Source organism: Musa acuminata, chromosome BXJ1-11 (assembly GCF_036884655.1).
Source record: "Musa acuminata AAA Group cultivar baxijiao chromosome BXJ1-11, Cavendish_Baxijiao_AAA, whole genome shotgun sequence".
Taxonomy (NCBI): Eukaryota; Viridiplantae; Streptophyta; class Magnoliopsida; order Zingiberales; family Musaceae; genus Musa; species Musa acuminata.
Window position 1 is genome coordinate 33,552,473 of NC_088337.1, and position 26,758 is coordinate 33,579,230.

General features: G+C 39.8%; 3 protein-coding genes across 5 annotated transcripts; all 3 read left to right on the forward strand.

Moving 5' to 3' along the window:
- The first annotated feature begins 59 nt into the window (after nt 1-59).
- LOC103972498 (large ribosomal subunit protein eL38z/eL38y) lies at nt 60-2,129 on the forward strand. The gene is made up of 3 exons (XM_009386854.3): nt 60-198; nt 579-762; nt 1,929-2,129. Exons 1-3 carry the CDS (start codon nt 196-198, stop codon nt 1,949-1,951), a joined length of 210 nt encoding a protein of 69 aa, XP_009385129.1. The 5' UTR covers nt 60-195; the 3' UTR covers nt 1,952-2,129.
- Nucleotides 2,130-4,365: 2,236 nt separating this feature from the next.
- Nucleotides 4,366-11,582, forward strand: LOC135597825 (uncharacterized). Of its 2 annotated transcripts, none has more exons than XM_065091352.1 (5): nt 4,366-4,506; nt 6,551-7,578; nt 8,171-8,440; nt 8,917-9,008; nt 10,323-11,455. In XM_065091352.1, the coding sequence occupies exons 2-5, from the start codon at nt 6,577-6,579 to the stop codon at nt 11,212-11,214; spliced, it is 2,256 nt and encodes a 751-aa protein (XP_064947424.1). In that variant the 5' UTR covers nt 4,366-4,506; nt 6,551-6,576; the 3' UTR covers nt 11,215-11,455. The 2 variants fall into 2 exon arrangements, with proteins under 2 accessions (XP_064947424.1, XP_064947423.1); XM_065091351.1 differs by lacking the exon at nt 4,366-4,506 and adding an exon at nt 4,779-5,179 and having other exon boundaries at nt 10,323-11,582.
- Nucleotides 11,583-11,912: 330 nt separating this feature from the next.
- Nucleotides 11,913-26,042, forward strand: LOC135580754 (protein TORMOZ EMBRYO DEFECTIVE-like). Of its 2 annotated transcripts, XM_065091353.1 has the most exons (14): nt 11,913-12,281; nt 12,913-13,095; nt 14,653-14,802; nt 15,725-15,933; nt 16,032-16,317; nt 16,607-16,741; nt 17,181-17,299; nt 18,814-18,970; nt 19,073-19,319; nt 19,405-19,481; nt 21,385-21,504; nt 24,702-24,832; nt 24,903-25,077; nt 25,388-26,042. In XM_065091353.1, exons 1-14 carry the CDS (start codon nt 11,976-11,978, stop codon nt 25,781-25,783), a joined length of 2,691 nt encoding a protein of 896 aa, XP_064947425.1. In that variant the 5' UTR covers nt 11,913-11,975; the 3' UTR covers nt 25,784-26,042. The 2 variants fall into 2 exon arrangements, with proteins under 2 accessions (XP_064947425.1, XP_064947426.1); XM_065091354.1 differs by lacking the exons at nt 24,702-24,832; nt 24,903-25,077; nt 25,388-26,042 and adding an exon at nt 24,046-24,332.
- The last annotated feature ends 716 nt before the right edge of the window (nt 26,043-26,758 follow it).

Sequence of the window (26,758 nt, forward strand, 5' to 3'; positions counted from 1 at the left end):
AGGGTTTGTATCGCTTGCGTTAAAGGGACCACAATTCGTAAGGGCATGGATGTCAATAGGTCGACATCAGGAATTAGGGTTTTGTCGTCGCCGTATATAAGCCAAGCCAACCCTCTTCTCCTCTGGTTCTAGGGTTTCCAGTAACGGGGGTGGGTGCAAGCGGCCGTTAGCCTTTTTCTTCGGAAACCCATCAAGATGGTAACTTTCTTACCCGCTTGGCATCTAATGTTGGTGTACTGATTCTCACGACGTATGGAATTAATGTTTCTGTGTGTGTGTGTGTTCTGTTGATTCATCCGGTGATTCGATGCCTGGGGCGGTTCTTTTTATCTACGGTGGTAGTCTCTTGTTCGATTGTTCTTTATGCAGTTGGCTTTAGAATTCCCTTTTCGAATCCGTCATTTGATGCTAAGATCTACGCGTTTTTGCTTCCCTTTTTTCGTTCCGTTGTATACAAGGATATCCTCTTTTCTTTTTTGCTTGCAAGTTGCTCTTTTTGCCGATATCCACTTGCGTTTGTGTTAGCTACTTCAAGCCAAAAATGTGATTTTTTTTTTAAAATTTGTGGATGTTCTCAGCCGAAGCAGATTCATGAGATTAAGGATTTTCTCCTCACTGCGAGGAGGAAAGATGCGCGTTCGGTGAAAATAAAGAGGAGCAAGGATGTCGTCAAGTTCAAGGTCCGCTGTTCCAAGTACCTCTACACGCTGTGCGTTTTTGACTCGGAGAAGGCAGACAAGTTGAAGCAATCTCTTCCTCCAGGTACGTGGTGGTGTCTTCAATGTCTCTCGCATGTTTCACAGCAGCAGATGATGCTCGGAGAGTGTATGAAATTTCTCCTTTTTCGAACTGGTGGATGTGGAAAGATGCTTCTGTGCTCGTACGCATTAGAATCCATTTCTCTGCGTGCTACTATTCTCGCTTTATCGCCGGGCATTCTTGGACACCTGCAAACTATAATTACTCGATTTTCCCTCGTTCTGCATTAATCCTATGCATAATTTTTTACCAAGACATGTAACACTAGACATGCATCTCGGCCTTTCCTTTCTCTACTATTTTCTTGAGCTGCCGGTAACAACTGTATCGATGATATGGTTGAGAACACTGAAGCCTTCTTAGAGCCATCTCACATTCATTCAGATACATGTTACTGAATGACGTTGTCGCTGGTGCAGCTCATCAGCATCCTTCCGGAGAACTCCAGGGCAATTTTCTGTTCTTTATCAAGCATACTTTTGACTGTAGATACATGTAAAACTTTATCAAGCTATGCCATCACACATTCATTCAGATTCTGAATCAGAATATTCTTAATGTTGGAAGCACTAGTCAGTCGTTGGGTAGGACTACCAGTATGGATAATTTCACCTCTTACAGAGACTTTATAAATGTTTTAGCAAACAGATTATAGATCAGCTAACATCAGGGTGCTATTCTTCCATCCTTGCTGAAGTCACATGGGATAGTTCACCAAAAACTAGAAAGATTTTGTGTGAATATGTCTGGGTTCATGTCTAAATTTTTATTGAAGGGTTGAATCTCTGGTTGTGTGCCTCAGGCAAGTATTATTCTCAACCAAATATATTTACACACACACCTGTGCCATGATCATGGAGAAAGAGCAATAACTACAGGTGTAATTGAAACTTCATTACATTTATGGTTTCTGCTAAGCAGCAGAGGAAAAAAAAATGCAAAGTAAAACAGGGGAGATTTGTTTACTAGCTGATTGTTTTCTTTTTTGATGAATCAAGAAAACCATATATATGTCGGTCCAGCCTTTGCTTTCTGAAGAAAGTTTTTTGTTGCGATAGTTTTCTATGTCTTGTTTAATTAATTACAGGTCCTTTACTTACCTTGTGATCCATTCACCAATGATCTCTTGGAGATGCTTCGAAATTAATAAGTTGGGTGTAATGTTGCAGGTCTGAGCGTCCAAGAAGTATGAAGTCGAAGATACCATCTCGCAGAGGAGGTTTCTTATCAGTTTCTGATTTTATTACTCATGTTTCCCCAAGTCAGACTTGAATTTGTAATCTTTAAATCAACTAATTATGTACTCTGAATGTTAGACGGAACATCAGCCATTTTATTTAATTTAATCTGAAATTTTGGTATTTGGTTTACTTTCATGTGTTGCTTATATTTCTGTGTGGGTGTGTTTGTGTGATGCATATGCTATAAGCAGTCACAGAAGGTGTATGTTTCGTTGTTATATCGAAACCATGGCTGTGATTTGACAATCAAATTCTGGGAAACAATCGAGACTGGATAAGCTGTCGGTTCAGCTATTCTCAAGTTTCCACGTTTTAAGGTTGGCTTCTTCGCCGGATTGGTACCATTTTGTTAATGTTGGCCGCCCGCCGTGTTCCCAGTATTCCAGCCGTAAACACAAGGCACCAAGCTCTTCCTTTTTCCTGGTCAGAGTTTTCCATCTCACCGGCGGTGTTTGCTTTGCTAGCGAGATCTTTCCATCTCACCGGCGGTTTGCTTTGCTAGAGAGATCGCAATGGTCATGCAAGGAGATGACATTATTAGGATACAATAAATCTTCCCTACTAATCATATGCGATCGAAGCTTCTATCAAATATAACTAAATCATCTTGACTACGCCGCCGAGCGAGCTTCTGTCGAATATAACTAACCAACAGTTAAAGATGTTGATGATTACTGGTAAGGAAACATTGTACACAGATGATATCATGTCGGCCGGCTGTCTTAATGGGTCGGGAACGATCATCGAAGAAAAGTGTCATACGAGCGTGCAAATGTTTTGGCCTCTCGTGTGGTACCTCTCTCTGCTGCACCTGTGGGGAGTACGGCACTTTGTGCAAGGTTGGAGATACTTGAGGTCTGCAATTTCACGACCGTGAGTTAAATTTGGACAGATATAGAGAACAAGGAAGGATTGGAGTATGAGTGCACGCACAGACACCCAGGCGGATCTGCCTGTGCACTTCCTTCCTTCCAAAGAGTGTCTCTCTCTCTCTCTCTCTCTCTCTCTCTCTCTCTCTGTGTTGTTTGTCTGTCTGTTGGAAATCATCGACCGGAATCGCCCTTTTCGGTGTGTGTGTCTCTCTCCTTTGTCTTGTCTACAGCTACTAAACACCCTTTTGCATGCATGCATGCATGCATCCATCCATGTTTCGGTGTACCACTGGCTGGGAAAGTTGCCGAGGCACGAAACTTAATTGGCGAGGGAGTTGAGGTATGCGCATCGACTCGGTTAAAACAAAAAATCCACATCCATATATAATTAACTAATAAAGGTGTTATTATTTATGGAGGATTAAGTATCAAAGTCTAACTCCGATACAATTCCTCCCATGCATCCTTAAGAGGAGCGGCGAATCACAACTTGGCACCAAAGAAAGGCAAAGGTACCCACCCACAACCTGAACATAAAGCAGGAATCGTGAAGTTACTAAGACCACATCAATCGTGATCTGTACTCCATCGTCGTCAAATTATATTTATCTTTACGAGTACTATAATAAAGTTGGTAACCAATTAATTAGTAATTATTGGTTTTGTTAAGAGGTGTATCAAACTCAATCATCGACTCAATTAAAATAATATTCATGGCATATGGTACTGTGTAGCCACCCCTATCTATCATAAAAGAATACAGTGTAACCATACAAAATAAGAGAGAGAGAGAGAGAGAGAGATGCGTCCACTGGGAAAGTGCAGTCCAATGCTTGCGTATACATTCCAACGAAGCACAATAATTTTTTTATGAGGTTTCACATTTTTTGTATCCTTTCGAAAGTTTACAAGAAAGAGTATATTTGACCCCCTTCAAATTTTAATATGTATATATATATATATATATATATATATATATATATATATATATATATCTCTTCAAACATTTTTCGTATATATTTATTTGACCCTAACACTTTTCGATGATCAATTTGGCTTCTCATTTCTAGGACTTCAATTTAGGATGATGAATCTAAAATATATAGAATATTTTTAAGGATTATTTATTTATAATGATTTGAGGATCAAAATCATTACGACGAGTACCAATCGATAGAGATTTATTTCCTATATTACATCCTTTTGAGTTTATATTAAAATAGTTAAATGTGAAGGGGTGTATGTGCAAATTTTCTTTAGAAAAGATCCCATCACTCTCTGGTGAGCTGACCGCTGACGGTAACCCCCAACGCCACCGCATCCGTCGGAGGCATCGACCACCGCTGAGACGCCACGCAATCGATTCCACATGACATAATCAAAACCCCTAATTATTCCCACCTAATGCCAATCGGCCCTCAAAATTACTACGAGTCACAAACTCTTCTTCTTCTTTCTTCTTCTTCTTCTGCCTCCCTTTTAATGATGATGATGTAGAAGAAATAAATTGTTAGTCCGACGAGAAAACGAAGCACAAGCGAAGAACAAATTGCAGTACATCAAATCAGAGCAAATGAGCTTAATAATCATACGATCGAAGCCTTCGAAACTGATATCTCAACAAACATAGTTTGGTACTTTTTCTCTATCTCATCCTCCTCTTTTTTCTCTTCCTCGGGTTGTAATCGATATAAAAAACAGGTTTTAATTGGAATCTCACATCTCATCAAGTTATATTCCTCGAATATGATTTAGAAAATCGAATTTTCTTATGCTTTCTCCTCTTTAGATTGTTATTAGCGAATGTGAGATTAAAAAAACAGAAACAGGTTCAGAAAAACCTTTGAGTCGCGTCAGTCTTCGGCCGCAGACCTCCCCACCAATCACACTGCTCCTCAAATACAGTAGAGAGAGAGAGAGAGAGAGAGAGAGAGAGACTTTCCCTCTGTCGAAGGCTGGTCGCGTCGTGTGTCCGGGGCGCACTGCTTTACCCCTGTTCTCGGTTGCTTATTCGGGGATGTGATCGATCATAGACCGGCTTCTTTGCGGTACGAGAGAGCGGACTACTTCCACTAAAAAGGTCCTCCCTTTGGTCGTATCAGCGGGGGATCGGAGCTCCCTTGTCACCCCATTTTCCTCTTTGAAAGACTGTGCGCCAAGGATTCGTATCTACGCCCTTCTTGAACCGGAAACGGGGAGATTGATCGGTTCCTCAGCAAGAAGATTGGGAAAGGAGGCGCTTTTGTTGGTCCATCACCGGCCCCTGGGCTCCCGGCGTGCGAGCTTTCCGCCAGAGTTTGTACAAAGGTTGGCTTTGTTGGGGCTGCGGCCATTTTTTCCCTTTTCGGATCAGTGAAATGACGAAAAGGAAGGTTTTCTTTTCCTTTGTTGATTGACTTGAATGAGGGTTTCGTCCTTGAGATCTATAAAGATCCATCTTTTTTGTCGTTGGATTTGGGATAAAGATGTTGAACTTGTTGAAAGATCGCATCTTTTTCATCCGGTCACCTTACAATACAGAGTCGTTGATCCGTTAGAGACGGATTTTGATTGTCCTTTTGGATCTCAAGAGCCAGCTTGCGCAATTTTTTACCTCTTTGATCGGTTTCACTGTGGAAAACTGTCTTCCTTTGCCCCTCACCATCTCGTGGTTGGCAGTTTTAGTCTGTATCTGCCTCGATTTGAAGTTTTCTTCTATGCTTCTTGTTGTATTAGGGCTACTCTCGCATGGCTGTTCTATGGGAAATTAACTTCATCTCTCCGTTGCGTGATTCATTGATCCGTGGATGCTCATCGTGTGGTCTATCCTAAATGATTTTGCTTTCCGGGCACTTCACTTTGTTGTTGAAGTCTGTGGTGGTCAATGTCTTAACTCATTGCACAAGATTAATTTTCTGGTCTGGCCTCTTTTGGCAACTCTGCTTACGGCCTGCCTATTTCAATTTCATTTGAAGTCTGCACATCTAGTTCATTGACTATTTCTATTAATTCCAAGCCTGCACATCTTGTTCCTTGATTGAAATGTCTGGATTTACTTCCTATTTAAAACTTCAAAGTTCTGACCTCTGAAGTTTTATGACCGAAATCTTTTGTTCCAAGTCACAATGCAAGCATTTGGTAGAATTTGCTGACGAATCACTTTTCATTACTATGGAAACCGTGCCACCGATAACCTTGTTCTCATATTGTAGTTGTAAGATATGATCTTCTCACGGTATGAAATCCCAGTTTCAGCATTCCAACATCTCAAATTCGTTGTTTATTGGTTGTATATCTGTGTTTGTTGTGATTAATACCTGATTTTGTTTGTCGGAAATACATATAGGGAATGTATTATTGAGAAGTGTTTTGTTTGCAAATAATTCTCCAACAAAATATGCAAGAACTGAACTTGATTGATTTTTGTAGGTTCTGGTTTGTGTTATGTTTTTGTGCAGCCATTACATAACCACTACTCATGCGGCTGCTTTAGAATATCAGCACCTTGTGCAGCATAAAATTGTTTTCTGTGGTGGTAATTCGATAGCAAAGAGAATATATAAGTTGAATCTGCATTGTTCTCCAAGCTTGATCAACTTTTCTATACATGCATAAGAATAACCGACAAGCCAGCAATAATCTCTATTCGTAATCACATGACTATTTTTGTGTATTAAAATTTTCTCTCCTTTCTTGCAGACTAATGTGCTTGAGAGTTGCAGCAAATGGCTTCATTGGTCCCAGGTATCCTCATCAAGCTCCTCCAGCACATGAACACTGATGTTAAGGTTGCTGGAGAGCATCGGTCATCCCTCCTCCAGGTTGTGAGCATTGTTCCTGCTCTTGCTGGGAGTGATATCTTCACCAACCAAGGATTTTATCTTAAGGTGTCTGATTCTTCCCATGCAACATATGTTTCCCTGCCTGATGAGCACAATGACCTCATCTTAAGTGATAAGATCCAACTAGGTCAGTTTATTCATGTCGACCGCCTTGAGGCAGGCTCCCCTGTGCCCATCCTTAAAGGTGTGAGGCCACTTCCTGGTCGTCACCCATGTGTTGGGAACCCCGAGGATCTCGTTGCCACCAATTCTCTTGGTTTCCTTGATGCAGAGAAACCAAAGCCATCCAGTGACTCGAAGCATAACAACAGCACATCTTCAGAAAATGAAAAGAGCAAGTTGGGGACCTCTAAGCTAACTATTAAAACACAGGATGTGGACAAGAAAAAGTCTTCACTTAGTAAGTCAAGCTCTTTTCTCTCAAAGCAAGCACAGGATGTGGACAAGAAAAAGTCTTCACTTAGTAGGTCAACCTCTTTACTCTCAAAGCAAGCATGCAATGGAAAATTGGAGGAGGACACTGTCAAATCAAGATCAATGAATTCACGGTCGATACCTTCATCACCAACCAGTGTCTATTCTTTGCCTGCATCATTTGAGAAGTTCTCCAATGAAATAAAGAAGCAAGCCCGAGCCAAGGGCCTAAAGAAGCCGGCATCACCGAGAGTTGGTCTGTTAGAGAAGGCAGCCTCTGTCTTGAAAGTAACCACCGCTGGTAGGAAGTCTTCTGCTGGGAACTTGTTAGGAGATTTGGTACCAAGCATCGAGTTAGGACCCAAGGCTTTGAGAAAAAGCTGGGAGGGGAATCTGGAGTTCAAGGGTAGAGATTGTTCTACCTTGAAAGCAACCAAACTTGACACAAAATCTGAATCTAGGAGCACCACAGTGAGTTTATTTCTGAATTGATCCTAATTGATCTCTCTCTATATATTTGTGTTTATATATCTCGGTTGCTATTATTCTATAGAACATTGTGGATTTATTAAAGCTAGTCGGCATGTCTGATTTTTTCCTTGTTTCTTTTTCGTGGAAATAAGCACATTAATGGTTAGTTTAATAGAAAAAGATTCTAATATTTTGATTGTGAAAAGCTCTCTTGTTATGTTGTTCTCATGATTGTAGAAACTTTATATACTATTAATAAGTATCTGATTCATTCTCTAAGGGAAACAGGTGGACTTTTGAAGCGGAACTTTTGTTGAGTTACAAAGTCAAATAATCAAGGCAATCTTGCAGATTTTTTTTCGTTGTACAATGAAAGCAAACTTGCAGATGCTTTTTTTAGAAAAAAGCGTGCAATTAGATACATACAGTTCCAAGATATGAATATCAATCTGTGCACCACTATATCACCCAAACATAAGAACAGTGAAGTTAGACTTATTTATTTTCAGCACATTTATAATGGATCTTTAGAAGCCAAGTATGAACTGTATTTCACTCGGGTGTCATAGCATTTACTTTTTCTAACTTGCAGGCTCCTCGACAGAAGCCATTGACAAATGACAAACTGTTACCTAAGGAGGATAGCAAGATTCAGTCTCCCATGAAGAAAAACACTGCAAGTGCTGCTGCAGATGATTCTGATAAATCCGCTAAACAGCGACCTGCTGCTGTAAAGAAGTCTTCAGAGATCACTCACAGTCTAAATTTTGCTAACTTAGTCAAAGTTGCTCCTAACAGAAAATGGACAGATGGTAGTGTCTCATGGCAACCAGTTCCATCATCTCTTGCAAAACTAGGAAAGGTATGAATGATGTTATTATGTGATCTGACAAAACTAGATTCATTATTTAAGTTGTTAAGATTGTTCTGTAGTTTGTCTAAGTTTCTAAAAAATCATCATTTTTCTGTCTTCTTTGTTGTATGTAACTAGTGGTTAGCTCTGTCTTAGACCGTTTGAATCTGAATATGTTCCTTGTAGCTTCACTATATTCTAAAGGAGCTAAGCTAGCCATACACAAAAAATATTGCTGGTACATATTTGTGTTGGCGTCTAGGTGGAGATGCAGACTGTGCTATTGTGAAACTGCAATCCGTGGTTCACATAGGTTTCATATGACACCCGTAAGTGCCACTTGGCACAATGTATGTATCAGCCGTAGGCTGACACATCAAGCATTCCTTCTGTGTAACCATGTCTCTATGATTTACAGAGTAAAAGGATCTTGGTTATGCTATGTGGTGGTGACCTGGACTAACAGATCATTTGTAAATTTTTAGGGGCTTTTGAAGTACAGGGATGCAGCACAACTGGCTGCTGTTGAGGCTATGCAAGAGGCTTCTGCAGCAGAGACCTTGATTCGGTGCTTGAGGTAATTACCATTAGAAGTTATTTGTCGTAACTTTTATCGTGCAGCCATCTATGTATTGGTTGTCAAGATCTCTGCATATCATAGGATCTTTCATGGCGTGCTACGTGAATTTCTACTTGTAGATTCTTTTATTCACCTTGATCTAATTTTGTATCCTTGATAGATAGAGGCTGTCCATGATATTCTTGTCCTAATTTGAGGCATCTGACTCTTTTAACATAACCTTCTTGTGATAGAATGCCTCCCATTTTACACGTTGGAGTTTCTACATGATAATTATCTTTTGATGATCTGCTTTGTCCAGTACAAGTTATATCCCTTGACAATTACCTGATCTAAAACTATTACTGCTTCATCAGCTTTGCTGTGAAAATTTCTCAAGCAAAAGTTCATCTTAAAAATATTCTTTGTCATGTATATTTTTGTTTTACATTTAGCTATCAGATTTTTGTGAACTACATCCATGCAAAAGTAAATTTGCTTGGCACCTTCCAATCTATGAGGATATTTGAGTTTTGTTTTATGACACTGACACTAGCTTGTTGGTGATCATATTTGTGGGGTCTGTATATAGAATTTTCTCGTGAAGATTGGACACCATGAATTGTTCTTTTTCTTGCACTGCTAGTGACTGTAAGGCTCTGCCCTGTAACTAAATTCAAATAAATATTTCAACTATTTCTCTTTCTTTTTTTTTTTCACAAACAAACTGGTGCAAGATTGCTTTATTGTGTTAGCACAAAAGGCTATTGAATGCTTAGTAGGCTGAAGTTTTCCTGCTATTATCATCATGTTATTCTCGATGGTAGGATAACCTTTAAGTGAAAATTGTCAGTCTAACTGGCTTCTACATACATCATTTAAAATTCTCAGGAGAGTTTTAGAATCCCTTGGACCATAATTAATCCCTGTCATAATTAGATACTGCAGAATTAGGGGAGCTTAGTGTGATTTCGGGAGAGTGAATGAATCCAGATTAGATGTGGCAGGAGTGACAGAAAACTGAGTGAGGATCAATTAGAATAATGAGTGGAAATATATATAGTCACCTTGAAAGCTCAATTGTCGAAAATGGTTCATCTCACGGAAACTTTTGGAAAAAGAACTGATCTTTTGTTTTTGTAATCTGAATCTTTGCATCGTTAACATCCAATATCTTCTTCTGTGTCCTGCAAGTTGCTAGATTTTCCACAGATTTTGTGTTCTGGATATCTCCAAACTGATACTTTTGTGTTTTTTTGTTTTTCCCCTGCGAAGTGGCACAGATGAGTTTTGCGTTGAACTGACGTTGATTACTTGTTTGTTCTGTCACAGTATGTATGCTGAGCTAAGCACCACGTCCAAGGAGGACAACCCGCAGCCGGCCGTGGAGCACTTCCTCGCCCTGCACTCCTCACTCTCTCGTGCCGCCACGGTCACCGACTCCCTCTGCAAGACCAAATCCCGGAGCCTGGCAGCAACCTCACCGGAGACGCTCCCGGGCGTCGACCCAATCCCGGAAGAAGTCCTGAGAGCCTCAGCTGACAGCCGACGCCACGCCACCTCCTGGGTCAGCGCCGCCCTCGCCACCGACCTCTCCCCCTTCTCTCTCTACGACCACAAGCCCTCACCTGCCTCCGCTGCGTCATCGGCGGTGGTGGTCCTCGAGGGTTCATCCAAGACTGCGGTCGCTTCCTCGAAAGTCTCCCATCAGTCGAAATCCAGGTCGTCCCCGGCGTTGGCGTCGGCGACCAGGGGGAAGGCGCGGGGAGCGGCGCCTCCGTCGCCGCCTCCGGAGTGGCAGCGCGGTGGAGGGCTGGAGGAGGGGGCGGCGCTGGCACGGGCGTTGGAGGGGGAGGCCCAGGTATGGTTCCTGGGGTTCGTGGAGAGGTTCCTCGACGCCGACGCGGCCGCGCCGGGGCCGTCCGACCGGGAGCAGGTGGCCGCGATGCTGTCGCAGCTGAAGAGGGTGAACGACTGGCTGGAGGCGATCGGCCGCCGGCGAAGCGAAGGGGAGGCCGATTCGGAGCCGGAGGACGGCGAGGGTCCTGGCGAAGGCGTGCCGACGGAGACGGTCGAGCGGCTTAGGAAAAAGATCTACGAGTACCTGCTTACCCACGTCGAGTCCGCTGCCGTCGCGCTTGGCGGCGGGGTCCAGCTCTCGGCGCCACAGCCGCCGTCGCCGGCGCCGCCCGCGAGCGCAGGCCGGCCGGGTCGAAGGGGATGACAGATATGGGACTGCACGAATCACGAAGCAGGCGACGGCCGGGACTTGTTGAGTTACCGGACTACGTTTCAGGATCCTATTGCCTAGAAATGCTGTTGCGTGATCTAACCAAGACCATGACCCAGCATCTGATCCCTCGAGTGGAGCATCCTAAGGGTGTGTAATAGAGTCGATTCTTTGCTAGTCTATCGTTTAATTTCTCGTGGTGTTTAACACCCCAAGCATATGGTGGTGTTTAACTCTCTGGTTGCCTATGCTGCTGAACTAATTGTACTTACCGGTGACGAACGATTTGGAGGTAGTCAGCCTATTACCATGACACCACGTACAGATCGATATTGCAATCGAATTAATGAAGTTTTGTTCTAGCCGAGCATGCTTTAGATTTCAGCAAAAAAAGAATTGATATCTGGAGACGTTCTGATGGATGGAAAAGGGTGTGGTTTCTTCAAACAAGTAGTAGTTCTGTGCGTGCAAAACACGTACAATAAATTAATTAATACGAAGACGAAGATAATAGGCATAAGACTTTTAAGTTTTCCCCTCGAGCACGTGACCGGAACAGACGGGCCGGTTATTGGTTCTTACGGCCCAAATTGTTATGGGCTCCAAAATTCCAGATGTTGAACCTCAAAACGGGTCACCGTGAAAGCGCTCGAAACCCGTCACGCACCTATAAAACCCTAAAACCCTATCGGTTTGTTTTTTTCTTCTACTCCTCGCTGCAGAAACCCCAATCCTCGCCAGGGGCTTCGCCACCCATGGCGGCGCCGACTCCACTGGCCCTTAAGCGGAGCTACCGCTGCGTGTCGTCGCTGCAGCAATTCTACAGCGGCGGCCCTTTCGCCGTGTCCTCCGACGGCGCCTCCCTCGCTTGCGCTTGCGGCGACGAGATAAAGATCGTGAACTCCTCCGATGCCTGCGTACTGGCGAGCCTTGGCTGTGATTCAGAGTCTGTTACCGCCTTCACCTTCAGCCCCGATGGCTGCTTTCTCTTCTCCGCAGGCCACAGCCGACTGATCCGGGTTTGGGATCTTTCCTCCCGCAAGTGCGTTCGTTCTTGGAAGGTACGTAGGAACAATAGGATGCACCGATGAAAGCTAATAAAGCTCGACTTTTCATCCTTCTAGGTTTTTAATACAAGAAACAAAATGTTCACAAATTTAAGTTTGAAATTTTGAAAGCATCTTTGATCCTTATCGTAGAGAAACTAAAATTTGGTAATTTGTGGTTTTGGTCAGATATGACTCCCTTGTTTTTCATTTTTTAAACTAACTTAGGGATGCATATCACATCGTGCTCTTTTTCATTTTCTCTGAAAGGTCTGATCTTTTTTTCTGCAGATTTCTCATTTCAACGACTTGTACTCTGTCTCTCTTTGATTTTTTTTTTTCTTGTGGAGTCGTGTCCTCTTAAGAAGGATGATTCTGGGAATAACTGTTTAAACTTTTTTTTTTCCAAAACTGTTTAATCTTTTATATGTGGTTCCCTACAGCTCTGATAGACAAATCATGAGTAGTCTATTGGATGATTAATGGAGAAAGTGAAAAAAAAGCATCATTCAACCTCTACTATCAAAATTTGCCTATTTAGTAATCTAATTGATAATTATGTTGGACCATGTCCTTATCATTTATTAAATTTTGAGTTAAAATTTATCACATGGAAAAAAATAAGTGGTCAATTTTTTGTGAGCAGGGCCATGATGGTCCAGCTATGAGCATGGCATGCCATTCTTCTGGTGGTTTGCTAGCAACAGGAGGAGCAGATAGAAAGGTTTGTGTTTGGGATGTAGATGGCGGTTTTTGCACGCATTTCTTCAAAGGTCACCAGGGAGTTGTGACATGCATCAAGTTCCACACCGACCCAAACCGGTTACTTGTAAGATTTACAATACTTTCTTTTTCTATCAGTTGCTGCTAATAGTAAACCATGGTTTCCGAAATCTTTTCTCTTAACAAATTCGTCAAGTTAGCTAGCGTAAACCATAATTTTTCATCAGTTTCTATTTCTATGTAAAGATGTTCTATGAGAGTTGCATGTGCTATAATTTGAGTTCATTATTTATATTTTGATAGCAACAGATAGGAGTAAGGTTGAACTTGAAGGACAAACTAATTAACATAAGTATAGAATCTTTCTAAATCAAAAGCATGGACTTAAAAATTTTAGGGATTAACCACATTAGTAGAAATAGCTTGCCTTTTCAAGATAAATGACAGGTCTTGGTAGAACTAAAATGAATATTGCTATGATTGATATAATTGTTTAGTTGATTATTAGGAATTTGTTTCTTTGAATAGAAATGCTTAAAAGCTCTCAACTGCTCTTAAATTACATGGTCTACGTAGATTGCTTTATAGGAAACCTTGAAATTGTGAGGGTTATTCTCCAATCTTCATAACATTTTTCATAATAAGTGAAGAGTTTATTCTTTGTTTGAGAGCAACAAGTGACAATCATCGGTCTCTCCATGGAGTATGATGAGAGGCGGTTATGTTCAAGGAGTATTAGTGTAGTTGCATCTAACGTTTGTTTATACTATCTTGTTATTTATCTGTCCTGGGTGGATCAACAGTTTCTACTTTGTACAAGTTGAGAAACATCAGCCTTTTAATATACCAATGTGAAGAAGTTAAGGGACTTAGGAGAGTTAGTGGAAGCATGTTGTAGTTAGTGTTGTTAAAGCCACTAGATGCTATGCAAGGTGCTTGCCAAGTTTCCAAAATGCTTGAGGTGTTAGGTGCTCGTGCGAGCTAAGCAAGGTGCCTACCTTAAAAAAACAATGAGAAAATATAGTTAAGGATAAAGGTAATAATTAGAAAATGAATTCAATCAAACAACTAAAGAGCCATGTTAGATAAGATTGAGAGTATGGTTATATACAATACAAAACTGTAACCGTGCTTGGTCTGGAGAGGCTTGAGGTGCTCGAGCCTTGCCCTACCTTGCTCGAGCTCTTAGGCAGGTGCCCAATCACCTTTTGGCAACATTGGTCTTAACGTGTTCTTTCCATTCTTGAATTCTGTCAATGCATGTTATGGAATAATCTTTTTTGGAAGAAAGTTGATGTAGTTATCTTGTTAAGAAATAACTTGCAATTGATCGGAAAAATGAAGTGGTCTATAGCAAGGAAAAATGAAGCATGACTCTTTTTTAACACCCATCCATTTTTTGTATTGTCAGTAGAAGTTTGAATGATGATCATATTCAACTTATAGCTTGATGCTATGCAGAATATTCTATGGGTCCCAGTATACTCTCGATGTGGATGATAGCCTCCATACAATGTTTATCTGTTAATTCACATTCTCCTTAACAAGAGGCTTCTTATTTATCAACTGAACATTGCAATATGATGATCTTGATTCTATTTTTACCTCCTTAAAATGTGTTTGAATCTTTCATGTGTTGATCATTGTGTGCTGGATATACCAGCTATTCTCAGGTAGTGATGATGCCAGTGTTCGAGTTTGGAATCTTGAATCTAAAAAGTGTGTTGCAGTGCTGGAAAAACATTTCTCTCCAGTGACTTCATTGGCATTATCTGAAGATGGCCAAATTTTACTGAGTGCTGGAAGAGATAAGGTATGATCTAAACTTCAAAATTATTGTCCTTGATTTTAATTGTATTAGAATCTTAATATTGATTTTGCTGCTTTGATTACCGCAGGTCTATCTTAGGCAATTCATTTGCAAAGATAATTTTCACTTTAAAAAATCAACATGATTCATGTTGGAGAATTATACCTTGTTTATAATTTTTTGGTGTGAGGAACTCATTTATTCTTTTGTGATTAATGGTGTTCTTCCTTTCCCTATCTAAATTAATTAAGCTATCTTATTTGGACTGAAAGATTGCTGCCAAAATTGATCCCAAGCAAGGACAAATTGTAGGGATATGAAATTTGATTAATATCAAATTTAAGGAAAGAGAAGGCCAAGAAAACACCAAAGTAGGTGCCTAAGCTCTCAAGCAAGATTAGCTGGGACAACTAGATTTGTGTTCGGCAGCTGTGGGATCCTAAACCACCATGATGGCAATGAAGACCTCCGCTTGGACAAGGGCCTTTCAATTTGATTTTCTGTTTGTCTTGTTTTTTTGTATGAATGTTTGCTCACACTTTTAGATATTATAGTAGATTGTATTTTAATTTTGGTTAACAATACAAACCCATGAACAAGGCTAAAGCCTTGTTTAATTTATTCAATCTATGTCAATAATTCTGCTTTTAAATTTGATTTTGTTGATGTATCAGTTTTTGTATCTAGCTTGAGGAAACAAGTCAACTATTCTTTAATTTTTTTTTTTTTTGCTAGATGGGTCTATTAAACTGTCATTTTCTTGCTCTTTTGCCTATCATAATGTAAATTTGCTAGTGGTGACTTTATCTGTAATTTGATACATTTGTAGTTACAAATTCAACCATATATTTTCTGTGCACTATGTCGTTGTATTCAATATTGTTTCCGTGTTGACCAACAATAAATTAATTTGAAAACCATACAGGTTGTGAACAAATGGGACCTGCGTAACTATAGCTTTAATATGACAATACCAACATATGAGATGGTGGAAACCGTTTGCATCATTCAACCTGGTAATTGTTTGTCTGCCCTTTTGGAAACCAGTGGGCATAGAAAACCTGGTGCTTCAGCTCCAGTTTACTTTCTGACTGTTGGTGAACGTGGGATTGTACGTATATGGAGCTCGGAAGGGTATGATTATCAAACAAAACTTGTAGCACTTTCTTGTCCTTTTTCTATGCTTAGGAGATTGTTTTATGAACTAATTCTGTAGGTCTCTTTTGCAACAGTGCAGTTTGCTTATATGAGCAGCAATCTTCAGATGTAACCCTTGGCTCTGATGAAGATGACTTGAGAAGGGGATTCCTATCAGCTGTTGTATTACCTTCAGATTTAGGATTGCTCTGTGTAACCGCTGACCAGCAGTTTCTGTTTTATTGCCCTATGAAATCTGCTGGAGGAATGCTTCAGTTGAACTTGTACAAGAGACTTGTAGGATATAATGAAGAGATTCTTGATATGAAGTTTCTAGGTGATGATGAACAATATCTTGCTGTTGCTACAAATCTGGAACAGGTAAACTTTTGAATTGGTTCTTTTAAATTTGATGATCCAATAAATACTTGTATTCAACATACTGATCAGTCGGCATCCATATTGGTATTCTTCTCCTTAATTATTATACTAGCTTGATTGTAGGAGTCTTAATTTGTGATGTTTATTTACTTTGTGATGCATAATGGTGGTCTAAGAATATTGCATTTTGATTTTCTAAAATTGTGTATCTGAGCAAGAGAATTATGTATTCATCCATTGTTGGATAAAAGCAAGTCGGTTTTTCATATTTGATCTTGACCATGTGCAGGTGCGAGTATATGATGTTGCATCCATGTCATGTGCCTATGTTCTAGTGGGGCATACAGACATTGTTGTCTGCATTGACACTTGCATTTCAACTTATGGGAGAACGATGTTGGTAACAGGAAGCAAGGATAATAGTGTGAGTGACATTCCTGCTTGCTTACAGTGCTGTTCAACCGTTATTTCAATTTTTTCTCTTTTGAAACACAGAATGATTAGGGCTTAGATTACCATGTCAAATGATCTCTATGTTGAATCTTGGACCCGTAAGGCTACAAACTTGTGCTTATGATGGCATAGCTTGAAAATTCTGCAAACCTTGTCTCATAATCTAATATTTTTGTTGTTGAATTTTATACCAGAAAACATTTAAGTACCTTGTTGTCTTTCAAGTCTTCAATCGACTTAATGTTGGAATAGCAAAACACGTACTAACATTATTAATTTTACCATTTCGTTGGACTCAATCCCAATGAAATGCTAGTTTCTAGTGTTTTATTAGACCAAGCCCATCAATCTTTCTTTTATTTTGTTTCATTTTATTTAAAGCAGTAATGTTTATCTCTTCGTGGCTATAGGTCCGGTTATGGGATGTCAAAAGCAGACATTGTATCGGAATTGGTAGAGGTCATATGGGCGCTGTTGGAGCTGTAGCTTTTTCTAAGAAATGGAAGAATTTTTTGGTTAGTGGTAGCAGGTGAGTCTGTAAAGTGAACAGGAAGGTCCATCCTTGACTCTCGTGCTATACTTTGTCTGTTCATTTGTGGTACAGATTTGGTTACTTGATGTTATTATTATCATTTTGTGTTTTAGTTTTTGATGTTTAAGCTATTGCTAAGTTATATGCTGTTTTAATATGTGAAGTGTATTTTAATCTTGGAGAATATCTTGAACAGTTATTCTGTACTGCCTCAGAGATCTCAGAAAATCTTAAATTAGACTATTAAAAAAAGAGAATAAGAATCTCTGATGTAGGAGAAATAAAGGTTTTCCATTCAAATCAATGTGTATGAATCGTTACTCTTTGATTTTATTCATTCCTTTGGAAAAATGATGATTCTTAAAGCCTTTATTTTTGGTCATCCATTTTTCCACTTATGCATGCAGGATTCGTCATGCTTTTGAAGTAAAAAGTAAACATCATCCTGCTTGGTTGTATTGCTTATGTTGAACAAACATCTTTTGAATTTTCTTTTTCATAGCGGGCTTTTCTTCTGCGACAAGTATTTAGCTGCATGTAGGCATGATTGCTAGTGCTTCTGCTTCAAATACAAATTTTAAACCAACATTTTATTGTTTCTTTCTTGGTTTCATATTAGTTTTAGTGGGTCCTCATCTTTTTCTTTCTTTTCTTGTTGTTGGAGATGTTTGTTCTAGACTATGCTGATCGTGTTTTTATTTACTGGTGCATTAGCTGGTTACTTTGACCATCTCAAGATTATAAGTTTTCATATTCATTTGGTTAGTTCTTTTGCACATCTGACTACGCTCTTCTCCATTGTCTACATTATGATTTTTGTGTCCTGCTTACTCATGAAGCAGACTCTCTTTTGAATTTTGTTACCGCTTTTATGGTTCTTGTCGTGATCTGGTCAAATAAGAGCATTGAACCATTCTCATGATGAACTTAAAACATGTCTTCATTTATACATTAAATAATATGGCACATTTTAACTCAATTGCAACTCCGAGGACATGAGTCATCTCTATATCTGCTATTCATTTAAATGGGAGGACACTTGGCGCTTTACCATTATCCATACCCTCTCTAATATATGTTCTATATATTCAATCCATTATTACCTGCTAAGGTGACCCTTTCACAATTGATTTGGACTTAGGGCCAGTATCAGATACCTCACTGTTCATTAACTACAGTAATAAAATATACAATTTTCAATGACAGCATGAGATGACCTTTTCTAAAAAAGATTATAATAGATTTAGAACATTGTGCTTGTTGGTTCACATCATAAACTGTTATAGTAGTCCCCTAAAAGGCTAAAACAATGGTTATTTTAATCATTATTCATTTAATTCTGTATGGAGGGTTTCCACTGACAATATATATGTATGTTCTGTTTTCTTTTCTTGCCCTTTTCCATTGAACTTGCTGCCACAAGCCTTGATAATACTAGTATACGGATAGTTGTCTTGAGTTTTTTTTTTGTCTATTTCTTTGATATTCTTACCAATATCATCTTATATTAGTGATCGGACCATTAAAGTCTGGAGCTTTGAAGGTGTCTCTGAAGATGGGGATCAGGAGATTGCACTTAAAGCAAAGGCAGTTGTGGCTGCACATGATAAAGACATCAATTCTCTTGCCGTCTCACCCAATGATAGTCTTGTTTGTAGTGGTTCTGAGGTTAACAACTGGTTCAAATTTTAGTTATTATCTGATTCACCAGTAAACCTATTTTTTGGTTGATTCTCTAATATATACTTCTTTCACCTTTTTATTACTTAGGATCACACTGCTTGTATTTGGAGACTTCCTGATCTAGTATCTGTAGCTGTGCTTAAAGGGCACAAAAGGGGAATCTGGTCTGTGGAGTTCTCTCCTGTAGATCAATGTGTAATAACATCATCTGGTGATAGAACTATAAAGATATGGGCTGTTTCTGATGGCTCATGCTTAAAAACATTTGAAGGCCATACTTCAAGTGTATTACGAGCTTCATTTCTTTCACGTGGGACCCAATTCGTTTCATGTGGTAAAGAAAGACAAATTGTGATCAATCTTCATATGTTTTTAATTTTCTAGAAGTATCTTCTGAAGCAGAATATTTCCACTTTCAGGTGGTGATGGCTTAATTAAACTCTGGACAATCAAGACAAGTGAGTGCATTGCAACCTATGACCAGCATGAAGGCAAGGTACTAATTTCTGTTTGTCTGCTGTTATACTCTCTGAGATAGGTGATGTTGTACTGTAAGCTTTTTGTATTCATATAATTTCTTGCCTGTGTTTTTAGTTAATTTAGTAATTGCAATTTTTTTATAAGTCACCATGCATTGTAAATCGGCAGTCATTACATGATTTGCTTCTCATGCTGTGAAGGAAAGACTGAAAGAGCCCAACCGAAGATTATGTGAACCCAACCATCCTCCAAAATTCATGTCAAAATTTTGTTATATTCAGCTTACCTTTCTTCTCGAAGTTGCTTATACTGTCTTCTAGTTTTTTTTATGCACAGCTTTTCTTAGTTCAAAAATGAGAAAATCTTATTATAAAAATATGCCATGCATCTTAAAGCAAAATAGAGGAATTCTGAAATACTATCCCAAGGGAAGTTCATTACTTGTTATGTGACTTGTTTATTTGATAATCTAATCTGTCTTTTACTAGCCCATTGTACGAGTTCTCAAATTTGAAGTGCGAGTACCTCATGCCTAACTGAATGTTTCTTATGTTAGTTTCATTGAAGTGCAAGTTGCTTTTCTAAGGGACAGGTGCATGGTACATTATTTTTTAATAACTTAGGGCTCAAAGTAAAGGATCATTAGGTTCAAGTGTTCCAAACCTTGGTTGATTGTCTTTTTAAGACTGTACTCTATGATTTGACTAAAAGGGCTGGCATTTAAGTCAATATATTATTTGCAATATTGAAACTTTTGGATATTCCTGTGTTTATGGCCTGATATCATTTTTATCGCTATGGGAACTTATGCATAATTCCCAATCACCAACTGCTGCCTCACCAATCCTGCTAGTCATCCATCATTTCCAAGCTTTTGGAAATATATGAGCTTAAAATTCGATAACTGAAATATTGAAGGGATCTTAACCTTTGATTGATGATAGTAAGCAGAAGAATGCTAAACCCATTAACCAACTGGAACTAAAAATCAGATTGGTGATTACTGTGATGAGTGTCCATGAACTATTAGAACTTGCTTGAGCCTACAACACTTCATTTGGTGGTCTAATTGGTGTCTGACATCGAAGTTACACTTTCATGCTAAGTTTGATATAATTTTGGAGTTAAATTTTATCAATCTTGTATTAGTTGACATTTGAAGCTTATATTTATAGCAATCTTTCTAGATAACATCAGCAACCTAGAAATTTACAAATCTTGAATTAGCCTTCTGGTTTGGTCTGTGTGATAGGATGTCAATATGCCAAAATTAATAAACCAACCAGGTTCCCACACCCAAAAATAGGGTCTTGGACTGGCTTGTCAAGTTCAAATCAGCCAGCTTTCTTAAGGTTTTCAACCCAGAACTGGGCTATTAAGAATATTTTACTTATCCAGGTATTCAGCAGATGAAATAATAGGATTGGTCCCGTTCAACATTATTTGTTTTGTTGAGAATTATAAGGGATAATCCCTAGCTCGGTGATTGTCATCTTACTGCCTGGTGCTAGCTAGCTTCCCGAGGCTGGATGAGGGTTGAGAAGTGACCTATATCTAAGCCCAGTTGTATATATTTTTTTCTTTTTCTTTATTTAGTGCCAAGATTGGTTGGAGTAGTTTGACAGCATCCCAATCAATCATGTTGTGCCAATGTCACATTTTTGGTGCTTAAAATTTTAGTGCTTTCTGCCCATTAGATGAATTGATGTCTTGAAAATTAATGCTTTGGTTCTTGCTGGCCATTGCATGCCCTAATTTAGTTTTTCTCCTCTATCCCAAATATGTACGATATTTATTGGCAATGATTGCTGTATATCAAGAGTTCTGTTGCTGCCTATTTTCCAACATAATTAATTAGCTTCAAACGTGCAAAGAGTAGTTTGGCTTTTACATATTTTCACTTTTGTTTTATTTTGCAGATTTGGTCATTGGCTGTTGGGAAGAAGACAGAGATGCTAGTGACTGGTGGTACAGATGCCTTAATTAATTTTTGGCATGATTCAACTGCTGCAGATAAGCAGGAAGCCTTTCTCAGAGAGGTGAGTCAAATTTGCTTTGGGAGTCAAATTTGTCTAGTACTTCACGATTCAAACATATTTTTTTGTCCTTGCACCCTATTAGTCAATGCATATTGCTTTTTACAAATGTGATTCGTCAGCATAGTATTAAATATTTCTATATATGCTTTTGTAAAATCTTTTCAGTGCTAAAGCACTCTTTAATAGAGATGTTAATCTTTTCCAGGAACTTCTGTCATGCTAAACATTATGGTCAACACTCGGTTATATGCTTGATATTGTAGAATTTTGTTGACATGTAAATTTGTAAGTGTTTTGAGAACTGTATGTGAGAATGTTCTTGGATCAAACCACCATCATGACATGATTGTACTGAGGCACATGAAAGATGCATTTGCTAAAGAAACTTATAGTTTGGCGCCCTTTAGATGATTTTAGCATCTCAGCCATATTAAATGTGCAGTGCCGTTACATCATCTTGTTCATTTGTTATAATCAGCTTACGTTTCTTGTGGTTGAATAGCCAAAGATTAAGCAGAGTATGAATAGGCTAAAATTTATTACAAAATGATGTTTGCCAATCTTAAACAATTCCAAGACATACTGGAATTAGTATTTGATGCACTTGGTATATTATCTTATGAGAGAATTTGCTGCTTTGCTTTCATGTGTCATAAATATCCTTGCATTGTGTATAGACATATACTGTATCAACTTACATTGTAACTGGATGACATGATATACTGCATCATCAACTATTCATAGGTATTCAATGTGTGCAATATTCTTGTTATCCTATGACCTAACCCTAGTGGTAGCTGTCAAACTCTGTGAACAGTCTAATGATATGCTGCTTTTTCTGCAGCAACTTGGTGTTCTACATTATATAAATTGCCTTTTTAATAGAAAAGGGCCCAGTGGATAAGGCACTGTCATGTTTAGACTACAGAACAATCTTGTTTTACTAAGAAGTTTGCCACCACCCTTATTCTGGTGGGTATGTTCGTGGTCTACCCTATGATTGTTAGGCAAAGCCAATAGGGATGCATGGCACCATAATTGAACTTGTGTGCCTTAGTACGTCCACGGTGGGAAACTACTATGGTTCTTTATGTTTATTGTTTTGTACAATGACTATGGAATTAGCACTTGAAGTAGAAGTCTGACTCAGTAACACATGATGTATCTGGACATTATTGAAATAGCAATTGTATTTGGAACAGTGATTGCAAAAGGCGCTCAGGCGCTCGCCTAGGCGCTCGGGCGAGGCGAGGCCCGAGCGCCTCGCTAATGTCCCAGGCGCTGGGCGCTTCGGGCGAGCGCCTGGGTAAACCGAACCAGAATTTTAGGTCTGGTTCGGTCCTGGTTCGGTTGTTAGTTGGTTCGACGCCCGAGCGCCTCGCTAATGTCCCAGGCGCTGGGCGCTTCGGGCGAGCGCCTGGGTAAATCGAACCAGAATTTTAGGTCTGGTTCGGTCCTGGTTCGGTTGTTAGTTGGTTCAATCGAACCAACTAAACCAATATAACCCCAACCCTAACCCTAACCCTAACCCAACACTAACCTGTTGCCGTTGCCGATCCCGATCTCGTCGTTCGCTGCCGCTGTCGCTGCTCGCGCCTCCTGCGAGCCCTCCTGCTGCTCGTGCCTCCCACGAGCCCTCTCGCTGCTCGCGTCTCCTACGAGCCCTCCCGCGAGCCTTCCTGCTGCTCGCGCCTCCCTCGAGCCCTCCCGCTGCTCACGCCACCCGCGAGCCCTCCCGCTGCTCGCGCCTCCTGCGAGCCCTCTCGCCTCCTTCGAGCCCTCCCGCGAGCCTTCCCGCTGCTTGCGCCTCCCTCGAGGCCTCCCGCTGCTCGCGCCTTCCGCTCCCTTTCCCGCTGCTGCTGCCGCCGCTCGCCGCTGCTGCTGCCGCTGCTTCCTCTTTCTCCGTCAGCAGGTTTATACTGTTAATGTGATTATATTTATTAATTATATTATATATTTTTATATTTTTATTTAAAATTTTAAATAATTATATTTATTAATTATATTTTATATTTTTATATTTTAGCGCCTCGCTTCGCTCGGGCGAGCGCCTAGCGCCTCGGGCGTTTTTGGACCTTGGCGCCTTTTGGCGCCTAGCGCTTTTTAAATCACTGATTTGGAATTTTGTTAGGCTAATCTTTGTTTGGAAAATTGTGGTCTGTGTTCCCGTACTAGACGGTTGTTTCTGTGGTTCTGGTATATATAAGATAACACAATGAATTGATATTGCTGATTACCCTGTCAAGTAGATGATCTTTTGGGCTGTTAGGCTTATTTTTATTTTAAAGCAGTGACAATCCATTTGAAAACTGAGAGGTTATTAGTTTAGTAAAAAAATGTTTCTTGGTTTCTAAGATCACATGGAGTTTCTTGCTTTCGTTGACACTTGTTGATAAGACAGATAATTATGGCTTTTCTGCTTTCAAAATTTTCTTCAAGGTTCCCCTAGCTGTAAAAAAACCACATTTATAGTATGATCTTGTTGCTGGTGCCAATGGTATAGACCTACTAAGTTAATAACTTAGTTACCCATTTGGCTAGGTTTTGTGCAACTGCTTCAGCAGCCATGGTAACTTCAGACAAATTTATGTTGGTACTTATTGCTTTGGTAAGCAAAATCAATTTAGCCTTTTGACTTGCTGCTACTTAACATCAAAAGCTCTTCTTTGCATTAGTAACAGTATGCTGTTCATTGATTCTTTTTTCCCTTCCATTAGTAAAATTTACGGATTGGTTTTGAGTGCACATATATTTATCTCAAGTTTAGGTGGTTACCCTCCCTTGAGACCCTTACCCAATTAGTACTGTTCATTTTCATGTAACAGCATGCTGTCGCCGATTCTGTTTTCCCTCCATCAGTAAGATTTATGGCTTGGTTTTGAGTGCACATATACCTATCTGAAGTTTCGGTGGTTGCCTTTTCTTGGGAAGACCCTTACCCAATTCACAAAGGAACATCTAGTGGCACTGTGTATAATACGTACTGTAAGGGTCCCAGATCTTAAAAATCTCACCTTGAGTTTCCAGATACATCTTTAAGATCCCATATCATGTGATTTACGTATTTCTGCAAAATCATGCACGGATCAGTTGATTTGAAGCAAACATCCCTTGTTCAACATATGAGTGAAGGGAACTTATGGTTGCTTTTCGCTTTTCTCATATATTTTGTGCACTGAGTTTTTCTCTTGGTACAGGAAGAAGCAATTTTGAGGGCGCAAGAACTGGAAAATGCTGTGTCAGATGCTGATTATACAAGGGCGATTCAACTTGCATTTGAACTTCGGAGACCACACAAACTCTTTGATCTATTTTCACGTCTTTGCAGGTTAGCAACAATCAATGTACCTCTTTTTTGCTTATTGTCCATCCCTACAAACATTTGTGGTGTTGTGCAGGAGAAGAGATGTTGAAGACCCAATAGAGAAGGCTCTTGGTGGTCTTGGAAAGGAAGAAATCCATGTGCTTCTTGAATATGTACGGGAATGGAACACAAAGCCCAAACTGTGTCATGTTGCACAGGCGGTTCTTTTTCGAATGTTCAGAATCTTTCCTCCGACTGACATTGTGGAGGTATCTTCCTGCCCTCAGAAATGTTTGTGAGATCCAAAGCCACATCCATGGTCTTCACTTTGTGATGAATTAATGATAAACTTTTGTTCAATTTATTCTAGACATTTTTCTGGTTCACCCAAATTTAGGTTTCTCTGCCTCCATTATCTATATGCTGCTTGCTCATTTCTTGATAACCAATTAAATATCACACACGGACATGTGCTATCCCCTTTTTAGAGAAAGGTTTAGGTAATTAGGACAAAGTGAATTCATTAATCTTGAAGGACTAGTATCAGTTGTTTGACCTTTTTAGCTATTTCTTTTTCAGGTTAAGGGTGTTAGTGAACTCCTTGAGGGTCTTATACCTTATTCGCAGAGGCATTTTAGCAGGATTGACAGGTTCGTGAGAAGCACCTTTTTGTTGGACTATGTTCTGACCAGGATGTCCGTTGTCGACCCAGAGGAGACGAACCTTCCAAATAATGGAGAACATCCTATGGCTTCAGAGAATGGTGTGGCTGACGAACAAGATGCACCTCAAAGTAATAGCCAAGTAGATGAGATATCGTGCAAAGGTGACACAGGCAAATCATCGACCTCTAACGAGATGGACAGTATGACATCTTTGAAGAAAAGAAAATCAAGAAAATCGAAGAAAGGCTCAACCAAGAAAGTCAAGTTGACAAAGCACAAGAACAGTTCAACCATTTCAGTGGAGGCCTGAATTTTTGTTCCTCGTTCTCCATGCCACCTTCCTCGTCTCACAAAAAGAGAATTTTGGTAGCTAGCGTTACAAGTTCGGTCAGCCGTTTCTTTTGGTGTATTATGTAAGAGTATTTTGTTTTCTTGTAGATCATACAGTAGAGATTCCTCCGCTGATGCCAGTGCTGCTCTGTTTTTTCTTTTTTGGGACTTGTAACATATATTGATTACATTAGATGCAGTGTATTATTATTACCATACAAGAAAATGAACTTGTTTCACGTTTATGGCGTAGTTGGTGTATTCATAGATAACTGGGAAGTCCTTGATGAGATGGCTATTTTGTCTGTCCCAACCTACAAACTATTGCCATCTTCCCAAACTCATAGCATGCCGTATTTAATTAATTGCAAAATATATTGGCTTAATTCTTGTGATTGGTTTGGTCCATACATGGTAGATGCGACCACTCTACTCTCACCAACCTTTTTATCGTAAATGCAACTCTGAAAAGGATCTTTTAATCTGTTTGATCTCCCCGACTTTTTTTTTTTTATCATAAATACGACTCTAAAAAGTCTCTCTCCGTCTCTGTCCACCTTCTTCAAGTAAGAACATCGGGACGACAATGTTCTCAACCTCTCGTGCTCATCATGTTGTGCTTGGCATTTTCCCAAGCAAGTTAGACTGAATCTAAGCATGTGAAACAACCATTCTACCAAGTTGTTACTCTGATGGTGACCGTGACCGTGACCGCAACATTTGCTCCAACTCCGTGACCTGCACGCACCCCGACGGCCCACCAAACTACCGTGAGCTTTGAATCTTGCATGGAGTTCTCCGGTGGCGGGTTTGAACAGCTCGTGGAGGACTTGGAATTTAGAGTCAGGCGGAGACTTTTGAACTCACTGTGGTTACCCCTAAAGTCTGCCACTCTATGCCATCTCATTGGCCAATACTTGGAATCAAGAGCTAATGCAGTCTGCAAACTGAGTCT

Excerpts from the sequence above, each read along its gene's own strand:
- LOC135580754 (XM_065091353.1), top strand. The coding sequence starts at position 11,976 with ATGGCGGCGCCGACTCCACTGGCCCTTAAGCGGAGCTACCGCTGCGTG. Across the intron at positions 15,934-16,031 it reads CGTATATGGAGCTCGGAAGG|TGCAGTTTGCTTATATGAGC; the intron begins GTATGATTATCA and ends CTTTTGCAACAG. Across the intron at positions 19,482-21,384 it reads ATGACCAGCATGAAGGCAAG|ATTTGGTCATTGGCTGTTGG; the intron begins GTACTAATTTCT and ends TTTATTTTGCAG.
- LOC103972498 (XM_009386854.3), top strand. Across the intron at positions 763-1,928 it reads GAAGCAATCTCTTCCTCCAG|GTCTGAGCGTCCAAGAAGTA; the intron begins GTACGTGGTGGT and ends GTAATGTTGCAG.
- LOC135597825 (XM_065091352.1), top strand. The coding sequence starts at position 6,577 with ATGGCTTCATTGGTCCCAGGTATCCTCATCAAGCTCCTCCAGCACATG. Across the intron at positions 7,579-8,170 it reads CTGAATCTAGGAGCACCACA|GCTCCTCGACAGAAGCCATT; the intron begins GTGAGTTTATTT and ends TCTAACTTGCAG. Across the intron at positions 8,441-8,916 it reads CTCTTGCAAAACTAGGAAAG|GGGCTTTTGAAGTACAGGGA; the intron begins GTATGAATGATG and ends GTAAATTTTTAG.